At 39.9% G+C, this 14260-nt stretch overlaps 1 protein-coding gene across 1 annotated transcript in view; it reads left to right on the top strand.

Moving 5' to 3' along the window:
• The window catches only part of LOC128562788 (cytochrome P450 3A4-like), a 33040-nt gene extending 19479 nt beyond the window's left edge, over positions 1-13561 (top strand). The window contains exons 8-13 of the mRNA XM_053558098.1: positions 1678-1805; positions 2866-2932; positions 5174-5334; positions 7021-7247; positions 10586-10748; positions 13014-13561. Of these exons, the coding sequence (XP_053414073.1) occupies positions 1678-1805; positions 2866-2932; positions 5174-5334; positions 7021-7247; positions 10586-10748; positions 13014-13109 (842 nt within the window). The 3' untranslated portion in view covers positions 13110-13561. The remainder of the gene's footprint in view (positions 1-1677; positions 1806-2865; positions 2933-5173; positions 5335-7020; positions 7248-10585; positions 10749-13013) is intronic.
• Positions 13562-14260: the final 699 nt, after the last annotated feature.

Raw genomic sequence — 14260 nt, 5'->3', positions numbered from 1 at the left:
CAGAAATGACCTGTAAAATTTTTCTTCTATTCTTTAATATCTTTTCATTTTCTTAAAGAGTATTCTTTGAAGCATAAAATGTTTAATTTTGATGATGTGCAACTTATGCATTTTCCTATTATTGCTTGTGTTTTGGTAACAAATCTAAGAGTCCATTGTCAAATCTGAGGTCATAAAGATTTGCCCTCTTGGTTTTCTTCTGAGGGTTGTGTAGTTTTAGCTCTTATGTTTAGGTCTTTCATGAATCTTGAGTTAGGTTTTAGATACAGTGTAAGAGTCTAACTTTATTGTTTTGCATGTGGCTATCCAGTTGTCCCAGCATCATTTGATGAAAAGATTATTTTTCCCCATTTTAATGGTCATGGTCACTCTAATGGTCACTTTTCTCAAATTCAGTGGACCATGGATACATAGGTTTATTTCTGGAATCTAAATTCTATTCCTCGATTTATATTTCTACACTTATGCCAGTGCCACATAGTCTTGATCATTAGAGCTTTGTTGTAAGTTTTGAAATCATGAATATGAGTCCTACAACTTTGTTCTTCCAAGATTGTGCTGGATATTCCAGGTCTCTTGAATTTCCATATGAATTTAAAATCAACTTGCCACTTTCTCTTAAGAAGCCAGCTAGGATTCTGATAATGTGTTAAATCAACTTCAGGTATATTACTATTTTGACAATATTAAATTTTCTGGTCCATGACCATGGCATATTTTTCTTTTATTTTGGTCCTCTATTTCAACAATGTTTTGTAGTTTTCGTAGTTTAAGTTTTATACTCTTGCTAAATTTATTTCTAATATTTTGTCTTTTTGATCCTATAATAAGTTGAATTATATATGGATATTCTTTTTTTTTTTTTTTTTTTTTTTGCAGTTTTTGGCTGGGGCTGGGTTTGAACCCGCTACCTCCAGCATATGGGGCCAGTGCCCTACTCCTTTGAGCCACAGGTGCTGCCCTCTATGTAGATATTCTTAATTTCACTTTTGGATTATCTATTGTAGTGTACAGAAGTGTAATTTATTTTGTATATTGATCTTGAATTCTCACTTTGTCACCTTTGGTAGAGTGCTATGGCGTCACAGCTCACAGCAACCTCCAGCTCTTGGGCTTAGGTGATTCTCTTGCCTCGGCCTCCCAAGTAGCTGGGACTACAGGCGCCCAACACAATTCCCAGCTATTTTTGTTGTTGTTGTTGTTGCAGTTTGGCTGGGGCTGGGTTCGAACCCTCCACCTTCGGTATATGGGGTCAGCGCCCTACTCACTGAGCCACAGGCATTGCCCGAAGAACATGTTCTGTATTGTTTCTATCCTGACTATTATTTCTTTAACAGTATGATTAATTAGAGCAGCTAACTATGGTCTACTTTATCCAAAGAGACTCTTTAGTCCCATAGATAAAGGCTAAGTGGTCAGAAAATTTAATCCTGTTCCTCTGGCCACTCCAAAGATGGATAAAAAGCCACTGGTCTCACTGCTATAGTGTTGGCCCCTATGCATGGCATGCTCTTATCAGCCACTGGTTTGCAAGACAAGCAAAGGTCACAGAGAGAATGGCTCCTGGTTGAGAACCCTAATGTCTTTTACTCTTCTAATTAGTAGAGAAAATTATAATTGCTCCAGGTAAATTTTTCATTTTCATGATTGTTTCCTTTTTTTTTCTTTTTCCTACAGTACTCTTTCCATTTCTTACCCCAGTTTTTGAAGCATTAAGTATTACTGCATTTCCAAAAGATGTTACAGACTTTTTTAAAAAATCGGTGAAAAGGATGAAAGAAAGTCGCCTGAAAGATAAAAAAAGGGTAAATTCTGATGGGCATAAGCTGAAGATGTTCACTTTTTTATAATCTTGGAGGCTGTATACCTATCATTTGTTCACTTCCCTGTATTTTTAAAAGGTAGATAGAGAACTTAAGTTCAGACCAAGAGAGTGATGACATTTTTGTGGGAATGAAGAAGGTGGTGGTTGGGGAAGAAGATATGAGATGAGTCAGAGAGACAGTATTAAAATTTAACAGTGGGCATGACAATCAGAAAGTCACAGCATAAATATTATGGAGAAAAAAATTTTATCACTTCCCTTCCCTTCACTAAATTATCAAAGGATAAAGGTTACTATTTAAAACTTATTTTACTGGTATTATAAGTTCTCCAGATCTTAGAATGACAAAGAACCATTGCAAGTCCAAGCTTGTTATTTTAGACATTCTCCAGTGGAGAGTTCTATCACCCACTAAAGTATAGTGTGTGTTACCTTTAAGGCCTTTCATGGCCTGAAGTGGGCAGGAGTTTTCTCTGGGCATTAAGGCTACAAGCTAGCTGACCCAGCTTTACCTTAATAAGCCCTGGAGTACAGCCCAAGGATGTCTTCAGGTCAGGGAGGCAGACGCAACAACCCAGGTTTTACCGAAATTGAATAGAGTTCTAGGAGGGTGGGGTATTTCAAAAATACTTGCAAAAAAACTTCTCAGGAGCTCTAAAAATGTGAAATTAATCTCTATGTCCATTGGCTAAGAATGAAGGCAGTAGAACAAAAAGGACCAACATCCAGAACTTTTTCCTGTGCAAACAGGAATGAATAGAGAAAGCACCAGAAACTCTTAGACCAGGAAGCTGTGTCCAAAAGCTAGAGAAACAAAGGATCAAGGAATGCAAGTCCAAAAAGCAGTTGCACATGATAGCTGCAATTCTCTGAGGGAAACATCCCACTCTCCAAGGTCTTACATGAATGCTTTTGTTTTATGAGGACTCAGCCAACACCTGTCAGACTCTGTACTTCAAGGGTCTATATTTTCAGAAGGGAGGTTTGAGGACTGCACACCAGACAATTTCTGACATTGAAATTTCTCTTTCTGCTTCCAGCACCGAGTAGATTTCCTTCAGCTGATGATCGACTCCCAAAACACCAAAGAAACGGAGTCCCATAAAGGTGACCAAGGAGGGCTTCTGGGGATTCCTGATGGGGAAGCCCAGAGAGATGGGCTTCTTCTGAAAATGTACAGGAAGTTCTCCAGGGAGAGGAGAATTTCTTCTATGTTGTAGAATGACACACGTTTGGATTATAAATGGTAGCTGGAGGCACCTTCTAGAAACATACAGGCATAGCCATATTCAAAGCTACAAGAGAAGCCCTGAACAAGCCTGTCAAGCCTGGAAGTCAGCTGGTGTCTGTGGATCACCTACATGAGAACTAATGCTGGTTCTCAGGTTCCCCAAGATCCACAGAGTCAGAACCTCTGCCTGAAATTTTGTGTCTAACATCCAGTCAGGAGGCTCCTGGTCCCAATAATAATGATTTTAACTGAAAATATTTAAGAATGTGTTCACCAGATTAATGTATTGTCAAGTTTTATTTTTCACTTTGGAATTAATAATTAATTTGTGAAGGAAACCTTTGACAATGCATAAATATCTTCTTCCTCTTAATCTTTCACTTATTTGTTTTACCATCTATGGTTATGACTGAAACCTTTATTACTATGATGGCTGCTAAATGATGACTATGTCAATTTCAAGCTCCTTAGGTTTGACAACCATCTCACAAAATCAATTGGTTCTAGAGAACAGGGATAGGCTAGCTCCAGAATACTACTGTAAATGCATCTATGTGTAAACCTACTTCTATCTATCCCAAGACAATTTTCTGTAATAAAGGAAATTGTCTTTCATTTCCCTGTCCAATGCAGTAACCACTAGACATGTGACTACTAGGCACTGGACATGTGGCCAGTGACACTGAAAACAATTGTACATTGTATTTAATTTTAATTAACTAAAATTTAAATAGCCACATGTGGCTAGTGGCTATCTTATTAGACAACACTCTAATCTTTGAGATTATAGTACAATTTCAATTCAGTAGCAGGGGTCTCATACTAACTGAATAAAAAAAATTGATAGTTAAATTACCCACAGCTGCATCACAGAACTGAGACTGGTAAATCACAACTCTGTAGACATTTCTCACACTTATTTTATATTTTAGTTCTGAATTACATGGTTATAGCAGGCACCATATTTATTTCAGTGCTCTGGGTATCTAAAGGTCCTAATCCAGTTCCAATCAAACAATACAGTACCTGACAGTACTTAGCTTCTCTCAAGAGAAAAATTAAAAAGGAAACCATCCTGTAATCACAAGGGCTATTTGATGAGCAGGAAAGAGAGCACAGAGAGGATCGTGGACTAACGAAGACGACATTCAGACCATGACTGAATAAGCATTACTAATTTCACTCACTAGATCTTATTTTTCTGTATTTCATGCTGACCAGTGTCCTTCCATAGACGCTTTCTTTCTTTTGCTATTTTAAAGCCATTCATTAGAATATGGTCAGTCACCACCCCTCCAGCTTTCTATCCCTGTAGTTTCTTTATATCCTGAGATCATCCATGTGAAGACTTATGCCCCAGGACTTCTAGTAGCTGTTGCCTCTCAGAGGTGTAACCATACTTCTCAGGCTGGGATGTGCCTTTCAGGAGACATGTTATGTCTCCTGAAAGTTCAGATATTCATTCTATAGTTCTAGGGTAGTGTTTGAAATTCTGCATTTCTAATAAGCCTCCAGATGCTGCTGGTGCTGTTGATCCATGGACCACACTTTGAGTAGCAAGACTTTATCTGTACCCCCATATTGTTCCCTTAAGTTCCTTGAAACATGTTTACAGGAAAGATCCTTTAATTTTCCCTGTAATTAAGTCTCAGTATTGCAAACTGAAAGATTTTCAAGCTCTATCATAACTATAGTATGTTAAATTTTTCCTGGGGGAAAATGCTACCCCATATTTAACTTACAGTTGAAGTACTATTATGATTATCTGGGGAACTCCCACAACACTGAGTATGTTAGACAGAAATGCTCTCTCTGGAAATTACCAAACTATGTTGGCAATGAGGCCACATAATGAAGAGTTCATGGCCCACAACCATATAGACTTTGGGGAAAACTGGGTTAAAACAATTATGCCTTGCTCTATCTCTTTAAGGCAGACATCAGATTAAGACCATCCGCAGTGTGATTCTGAATTACTTTTCCATTTTTCCCCTAGGGATTGGGAGCTCACTTGGATTTCTCTTCCTCTAAATTGTGATGTTCTACATTGGATTTCTCTTCCTCTAAATTGTGATGTTCTACATTGACTGACTTACCTAAAATGTCTTTCCTTTCAGTTCTGTCTGATCTGGAGCTTGTGGCCCAGTCAATTATCTTCATTTTTGCTGGCTACGAGACCACTAGCAGTGCTCTTTCCTTCGTTATGTATGAACTGGCCACTCACCCTGATGTCCAGAAGAAACTGCAGGATGAGATTGATGCGGCTTTGCCCAATAAGGTGAATAGATGACACCTGGAGAGGGAGACAAGCAGAGTTTTGCAAAAAGCATAAGCATTGATTCTTTCACCAGCACTGATTAGGAAGGTTCTAAAGAGAAAAACAGAGAAAGAAACACAGATAATGGATGCTGAAATATAAGAATCTTGTATAATAGTGCTACTCCAGATACATCCATTATCTGTTACCATAATAATGTCATGTTAAAAAAAAAAAAAACTATGCAGAAAAACACAGTGGCATCTAACAGTAAGCATTTACTGCTCATGTGCCTGGATAGTTAGCTCAGCAAGCAGTGGCTAGACATCCTCTGATCTGGCTATTGTTTGACTGCACCTGGCCTTGTTGCACTGGACAGATAGACTCAGCTCTGCCCACACCTGTGTCATGCTGCAGTCATGGAGCGAGTGGTGAAGAACCCTGGGCAAAATTCTTAACCTCTATGCTATTTCCTCCAAATATAACACTAAGGGCTAGAGATATATTGCCCACACCCACACTGTTTTCAGATCTCTGCCCAAACTGGGATTCTTTGTTGTGTAAAAAGATCTGGCCTCTGAATCAGGTGTTGGTTTGGCAAACAGATCTTCTTTAGAGCTACAGTCAAGCCCTAAAGCAACAAGTAGGAGACTCTTCTAGCAAGAGAGGATGAAGCTCAGTGAGGGGTTTCTATCCCCTTTATAACTTTCACTAAGACCTGAAATTGTGTGACCTGGTGGCATCTAATTATAACCTTTCCTTGTCACATTTGCATTAGAAAGCGACTAGTTTGTCCCCAAGTTATTTGCAGCATGTTTATATAATATGGTGTTTCTCTCTACATTCTATATACATAACCAAAAGAGTTACCAAGCAGGATTTATACTAAAAAGCCATATGTCAAATAGGGATTTACTCTTTACATGTTCTCTTTTCTTGGTACAGACATGTGACTTTGACATATTTTACTAGACAGCAATGGTCATAGTCTATTGGTCACGTTAGTCTACATGAGAAAGAAAAGGCAGTACGTGGTGATGCTCAGGATGTCAGTCCCTGGGTAAGGGTAGTCCCAAAGGTCTCCTACATCCATACATCTCCACATGTCTCATTGAGGCATTTGAGTACATCAAATACATGATAATTATGAAAATGCCTTATACTAGCTGGGCACAGTGGCTCACACTTATAATCCTACCACTTTGGGAAGCTGAGGCGGGTGTATTGCTTGAGCTCAGGAGTTCCAGGCCAGCCTGAGCAAGAGCAAGACCTCGTTTCTACCAAAAATAGGAAAATTAGCCAGGTGTGGTGGTAAGCACCTGTAGTCTCAGCTATTTGGGAGACTGAGGCAAAAGGATCGCTTGAGCCCAAGAGTTTGAGGTTGCTGTGAGCTATGATGCCACAGCACTCTACCCAAGGCAATTGAGTGAGACTCTGTCTCAAAAATAAAGAAAGAAAGGAAGGAAAGGAGGGAGAAGGGAGGAAAGGAAGGAAGGAAGGAAGGAAGGAAAAGAAATCACTTCTCGGCCTTTGGCTAAGATCAAGTGTAATAAATAAAATAAAATAAAATGCCTTATACTTATAAATGCTAAGGTCCTTTATCAAATGAGTTTCTTTAGAGCTCTTAATGCTTCCATAGTACTACAAAGACTGAGGTGAAAGTTAATTCCAAATCTCTGTTTATCCAAATCTGTTTCTTTATCTCAGGCACCTGCCACCTATGATGCCCTGGTACAGATGGAGTATCTTGACATGGTGGTGAATGAAACTCTCAGATTATTCCCAATTGCTGGAAGACTTGAGAGGGTCTGTAAGAAAGATGTTGAAATCAATGGAGTGCTCATTCCCAAAGGGATCACTGTGATGATACCAACCTATGCCCTTCACCGAGACCCAAAGCAGTGGACAGAGCCTGAGGAGTTCCGCCCTGAAAGGTATGAAGTACCTGGGAGAGGGAGCCCCCAACCCAGGCTGGTTCCAGCGCATTCTGATATTTCTTAGTGCACATGACCATCATGTGATTGTACAGTAATTTCTTTATATACCTTTCTATTTTTAGAAGTATTATTATAAAAGTGATAATTGCCCAGACTTTACAAACTATAGATTAGAAAAAAGAAAACTATAACTACCCACAGTCCCAACACCTTAAAATGAGCCACATTAATTATGTGGCTATCTGTCCTTCTGGACTATGCATATATACATTTTTTAAAACTGTAGTGATATCATATTTATTTCAGTTTGAACTTCTGCTTAATTCATTTAAGAGTAAACAATAAACTATTAATTATCTTAGGTTACTATATGTATTTTGTATGCATATGCCATAATTCATTTAACTTCTATTTTATTTTAGTGTGGGTTTATTATTCCTTTCAGTTTTGCTGTACTGTTCCCTTTAGCCTCTGAATTTACCACCAACTTTAGGAAATGTTTCCACATTCCATTTTGTTCAACATTAGTACCTCTTTCCTAAGAGTAATTGTAAAAGAACAGGCTGAGATCCTGGGAAGTCTTGGTCCCTGATGGTTTAAGCCACTTCATTGAGGATGCAGAAGAGCACAGGTCTTCCTGCTCCTGCCTGTGTCTACAGTCCTGTGCCAGCTCCCTTATGCTCTCAGTAGTTGGTGACCTTACTAAAGCAAATTCATCAGCTCTCTAGACATCTCAGACATTCCTCCCTGGAGGTGTCTTGAGCTTGGTCTTCTAGGAATTCAGAGCCAAAGTCAGCCTTTGGATACAGTTTATACTTTGGAAAGAGTTGATGCTTTTGCATCATTGCACTGGTGAGCAAATTCTAGAATAAAGTTTTTAGGGCACTGGCTGGTAAAACAGGAGGATGAAATCTATACTTTTATTGAGCCCTCACTACAAGGCTGCTGATGGCAGGGACTTTGTCTTATTGTCCCTGGTGTCCATCACATGAGCATGGAGTCTACACATAATACTTGTTGAAAGAGTTAATGAAAGGTAACCAAGTCCTCTCTTTTCTGAAGCAGAGGACTTCTGTCTTCCTTTCAAGCTTAGCATTTCTACCTCCTGTACTTTCACAAACACAAAATCAGAGACCATTCACTGTACTTCCCTTTGAGTTATTCATTCACCAAATACTAAGTACTGATGGTGTATCAGGGGCTGGTCCAGGCTATGAGAAATCCAAATGCTAAAAAAAAAAAATTGGGAAGATATTTGACATATATACAACTATATTCTATAGACACAAGTCTGGAGAATACTTTTAATTCATATCCATGTGTTTATCACCTGCTCAGAACCATCAACGTACATCAGCTGTCTGATTAACATACCGTTATGCACGCTCCATAACTACCATGTTACTTTGTTGTTTTTTTTGTCAAGACACAGTTTTCCCTATGCCCTGAGCAGAGGGCAATGGCGTCGTAGCTCACTGCAACCTCAGACTCCGGCTGTGGGCATCCTGCTGCCTCAGCCTCCAAAGCCGCTGGGATTACAGATGCTCACCGCGGTGCCCAGCTGGGTTTTTCCATTTTTTTCATGAGTCAGGGTCTCACTCTCGCTCAGACAAGCCTCGAACTCCTGAGCTCAAGCAATCCTCCCGCCTCAGCCTCCCACAGTGCTGGGATTACAGGTGTGAGCCACCGTGCCCGGCTACCAGGTTACTTTGAAGCAGTCTCCTATAAATATTTCAGAATATTCTTCAAAATATAAGTACTCTTTTAAAAATACATAACCACAATGTCATTATCACTTTCCCAAAATTAACATTTTTCCTTAATATATCAAATATTGAGGAATCAAATTTGAATAAAACATGGGTCTAACTTTCAAGGCATTTACAGCCTAGTAGAACAAAGAAGGCAGTGATTATACTACAGTTGGGGAGCATCACATGTCCATGTAAATTATCTGACTTAAACTCTTCTGGGCAGGAGAAAACAAAGGGAGAGATTGAGAAAGAAGAAAAAAGAAAAAGAGGAGAGGGAGGAGGAGAGAAAAGAGAGGAGGGAGAAAAGAGAAGGAAAGGGAAAAGTAACAGTTTTTGAAGTGTGAGGCATTTTCTCCTACTCCTTCCTCAATGTGCATATGACCAACATAAGTGAGAAGTGAGGCAGGAACCTACTTTCCCTTCAATCGGTTTCATGTGCCTTTTGGAGAGTGAACATATCACTCCATCTGAAAGTAATTTTAGAGTTTAGAGATAAATCTTTGTTTAAACAGCATTCATCACATCTCAACAAGACTGAAAACTCCTATAGGGTAGGGAAGAGGGAAAGAATCAGCAGCTTGTAATTCTCATAGAAAAATAATTATAGAGATATCATCTAACTCCAGTAAGATTAGCCCATATCACAAAATCCCAAGATCAGAGATGTTGGCGTGGATGTGGAGAAAAGGAAACACTTCTACACTGCTGGTGGGAATACAAATTAATACATTCCTTTTGGAAAGATGTTTGGAGAACACTTCGAGATCTAAAAATAGATCTGCCATTCAATCCTATAATTCCTCTACTAGGCATATACCCAGAAGACCAAAAATCACATTATAACAAAGATATTTGTACCAGAATGTTTATTGCAGCCCAATTCATAATTGCTAAGTCATGGAAAAAGCCCAAGTGCCCATCGATCCATGAATGGATTAATAAATTGTGGTATATGTACACCATGGAATATTATGCAGCCTTAAAGAAAGATGGAGACTTTACCTCTTTCATGTTTACATGGACGGAGCTGGAACATATTCTTCTTAGTAAAGTATCTCAAGAATGGAAGAAAAGTATCCAATGTACTCAGCCTTACTATGAAACTAATTTATGGCTTTCACATGAAAGCTATAACCCAGTTATAACCTAAGAATATGGGGAAGGGGGAGAGGGATAGGAAGGAGGGGGGAGGATGGGCAGAGGGTGGGTGATTGGTGTGATTACACCTGCAGTGCATCTTACAAGGGTACATGTGAAACTTAGTAAATGTAGAATATAAATGTCTTAACACAATAACTAAGAAAATACCAGGAAGGCTATGTTAACCAGTGTGATGAAAATGTGTCAAACGGTCTATAAAACCAGTGTATGGTGCCCCATGATTGCATTAATGTACACAGCTATGATTTAATAATGAAAAAAAGAGAGAGAAAAAAATAACTATAGCAGTATTTCAGTGACCACCTCACAAAGTATCCTATATGCTACTGGTTAGGGAAGGCTAAGTGAAAACACCTAACGTGTTGCTATTGTAATTTTTATGTTTCATTAACTTGTTTTTATCGACTACTGTGGACCCAGGTTCAGCAAGAAGAACAAGGACAGCATAGATCCTTACATATACCTGCCCTTTGGAACTGGGCCCCGAAACTGCATTGGCATGAGGTTTGCTCTAATGAACATGAAACTTGCTCTCGTTGGAGTCCTGCAGAATTTCTCCTTCAAACCTTGTGAAGAAACGCAGGTCAGTACTTTCTGTACAAATAATGTTTTACTGAGAGTGTTTTTTAACTGAGGGATGTATATACAAAAAAGAATATGCTCATTCATCTTTTAATAATTTGCCCGATGAGCCAAAGAAAGCCATATGAGCTGTAAGGTGGCTTCAAGCTCCCTTGGTTTTACACCAAGCTGCAAATATGACCTGGACTCAGTGCAGATGTGACACAAGTACGTCAATCTCCGAATTTGAGCACAATTTCCAATTCAAGTCACCTGGAGATGGGAAGTGCTGTGCACAGTCATACAGGGCAGTGAAGACTCCTCATGGCTGTCCGGTGCTGCTCCCTTCACCAGAACTGCAGAAGCTCTCTCATGACTGGGATTCTCAGCCAGAGCTCTACATCGGAATCACTGAGGAGCTCTAAAAATTCATGATGCCTGAGTCATCCAGAAAGTCTAAAATAATTTGCCATAAAGAGTATGGCTTTGGGGCGGCGCCTGTGGCTCAGTCGGTAGGGCGCCGGCCCCATATACCGAGGGTGGCGGGTTCAAACCCGGCCCCGGCCAAACTGCAACCAAAAAATAGCCGGGCGTTCTGGCAGGCGCCTGTAGTCCCAGCTACTTGGGAGGCTGAGGCAAGAGAATCGCTTAAGTCCAGGAGTTGGAGGTTGCTGTGAGCTGTGTGAGGCCACGGCACTCTACCGAGGGCCATAAAGTGAGACTCTGTCTCTACAAAAAAAAAAAAAAAAAAAGAGTATGGCTTTAAAAGTCCTCCCCATTGTTTCTCATATGAAACCCTGGCTGAGCATCAGTGATTTAAGGCATTTCTTTCTGACACAAAAGATTCCTCCAGTCCAGAGCCATCATGTTTCATCTCCCCTTCCAGGAGCCCTGATGCAGACAAGCTTGGCTCCTTCTCGACTCAGTAACAACTCTATGAATGTTCTCCATAGAGACATATGAGAAATATGTTCCCTACACATTGAAATGCAGAGAAGTATTTTCATGCCATTTGAAATTTAAAAATATTTATAGAAAGATTTGGAATCTTTCCTCTGAAGAACTTGAAAAACAACTGTCATTGATTCATATTAAGCAAGGTCCTATAAGGCTTATTTCTAGGACTAATGCATTTAATATGCAACTCCTCCCCTTACATAGGTTTTTACCATGGGAGAGGAGGATGAAGATGGTTTCCATCTTATCAGTGGGTTTAGGGCAGCTGGGCAGCCATCCTGTAAGTGTATATAGACAGGGTGTCCAAACTCTGAGAAAAAGGAGGCCTCTGGCACACCTCTGCAGCTGGCACTTCTCAATCTCCATGACAATCTTCTTGCCTCTCGCGCAATCGGTATCAGGTTACTCTGTTGGTGGTTCCCCTTAGACTGAAGGAGTGACTCAGAACTGGACTCAAAGTATTAGTCAATACACTGTGAGACTTGAGAAGTTCCCCACCTCCACTACCCTTGGAAGAAGCCGAAAGGAGCTGTTACAAAACAAAAGTGCAATGCTTCCTGCAGCCTCTTCCCATCATTACACTCGATAGATTCAATGGTTGGGATTACTGGACTCTTTAAGAGTTCAAGAACTGCCCTCATAATTGAAATGCCTAATACCTACTCAGGATTACCTTGCAAGTCTCAACATACACAAAATTAACTTTATATTGCTGTTCAACAGTTTGCCATAAAGCCTAAGAATCAAATTTAAGTTTTTCTTAATTCAGCCTTATTTAAAAATTAAATTATAAAAAGCACAGGTCAGGGTGGCGCCTGTGGCTCAGTCAGTAGGGCGCTGGCCCCATATACCGAGGGTGGCAGGTTCAAGCCCGGCCCCGGCCAAACTGCAACCAAAAAATAGCCGGGCGTTGTGGCGGGCGCCTGTAGTCCCACCTACTCGGGAGGCTGAGGCAGGAGAATTGCTTAGGCCCAGGAGTTGGAGGTTGCTGTGAGCTGTGTGAGGCCACGGCACTCTACCAAGGGCCATAAAGTGAGACTCTGTCTCTACAAAAAAAAAAAAAAGCACAGGTCAACATGAATTTATCTCAGGCCTGGCAAAGAATGGGTGTTCAATAAGTATTATGTTTACTGAATGAATAGATGAAGGTTTTCACTATCCAGTCTTAACTCAGTTTGTAGAGAAGTATAAAGAATCTAAGATACATAGTGTTAAAAGTAATTTTTATGTTTGCAAAGCATTGTTGTCCTTAACATATCTTTTCTACTTTGCTTCTACCTTTTCTTCACTTGCTTTATTGTTTCTAAACACGCTTATTCAACTGTTGCAGATCCCCATGAAATTAAACAGGGAAGGACTTCTTCAACCAGAAAAACCCATTGTTCTAAAGGTTGAATCAAGAGTTGGGACGGTAAGTGGAGCCTGAGTTTTCCTAAGGACTTCTGCTGTGTTCTTCAAGAAAGCTACGTCTCAGAACACCAGACACCCCAATTTACTCTGTGAATAAAACCAAGAAATGAAGATGAGCTTCTCCTACTGCAGTTGAACATTTGGAGATTCCACATTCATGGAGCTCTCTGGGTGACTGTGTAGAAAACTATATATTGTGTGACATAAAGAATTAACTAAACCATTACCAGTTAAGTGGACTCCACTTCCCTGGTTCTTACAGGATGATTTCCACCCACTCCCACTTAGTCTCATTGACTCCTCCTCAAGTCTGATCAAAGAATAAACATTTCTCAACAACTTTATTGATAATTTTCAAAGAAAATGAGAATTATTGTGGTGATTCTAGTGGCATTCATATTGTTATTTGTAATTTTCTATAAAAATTATTATACTGAGCAAATCAATAAACACCTCCTTATAAAAGTATCAATATTTTCTGATGCCTTCATGCACATTAAGAAGCGATCTCTACAGCTGAACCAGTGAAAAGTAGCAACTGAGTACTTTTGATCATCATAATTACTGGTTGCCTGGGTCCTTTCTCAAAACTCCAACTTGATGATTAATGTGACAGTGACTTCACCCAGTGTTACAGTTTAATTCTGCCTTTTCTGAAGCACCTATTTTTGTAACACTCATGAGGAACTTACATTATCAGTTTAGATTAAGTGTGTTTATTCCATCTCCCCTGATATTTCTCGAAGGCACGAAACATGTCTTATACCTCTTCTATTCCATGTTTGACTACCAAATGTCTAAACACAATGACCATTGAATAAGAAATGGTTGGTGGATCAACTAGTTGGGCAGCAAATTTAAAAGCACTCATCAGTTTCAGCTGTTACCTGGAACATGTTTGGTTGTCATGGCTGGCGGGTGCTACTGGCACCTAGTAGACTGAGGCCAAGGATGCTGCTAAACATCCTATGATGTACAAAACCACCAGGACAGCCCCCCAAAGAATTATCTTTATACAAAATGTTGACAATGCAGAGTTGGCAAACCTCAGCAGTTTAAGAGAGCAAGTAGACTATGGAGAAGCATGCTGCTGCCAGTTACTTTCCCTGGCTCATAAGTGGATAAAGCCAACCTGTGTTGCAGGGTGGAGAAAGAAGGGAATTAAAA

This window comes from Nycticebus coucang, chromosome 12, assembly GCF_027406575.1.
Source record: "Nycticebus coucang isolate mNycCou1 chromosome 12, mNycCou1.pri, whole genome shotgun sequence".
Taxonomy (NCBI): domain Eukaryota; kingdom Metazoa; phylum Chordata; class Mammalia; order Primates; family Lorisidae; genus Nycticebus; species Nycticebus coucang.
Note: the sequence above shows the minus strand (reverse complement) of the source record. Positions and strands in the feature narration are given on the sequence as shown.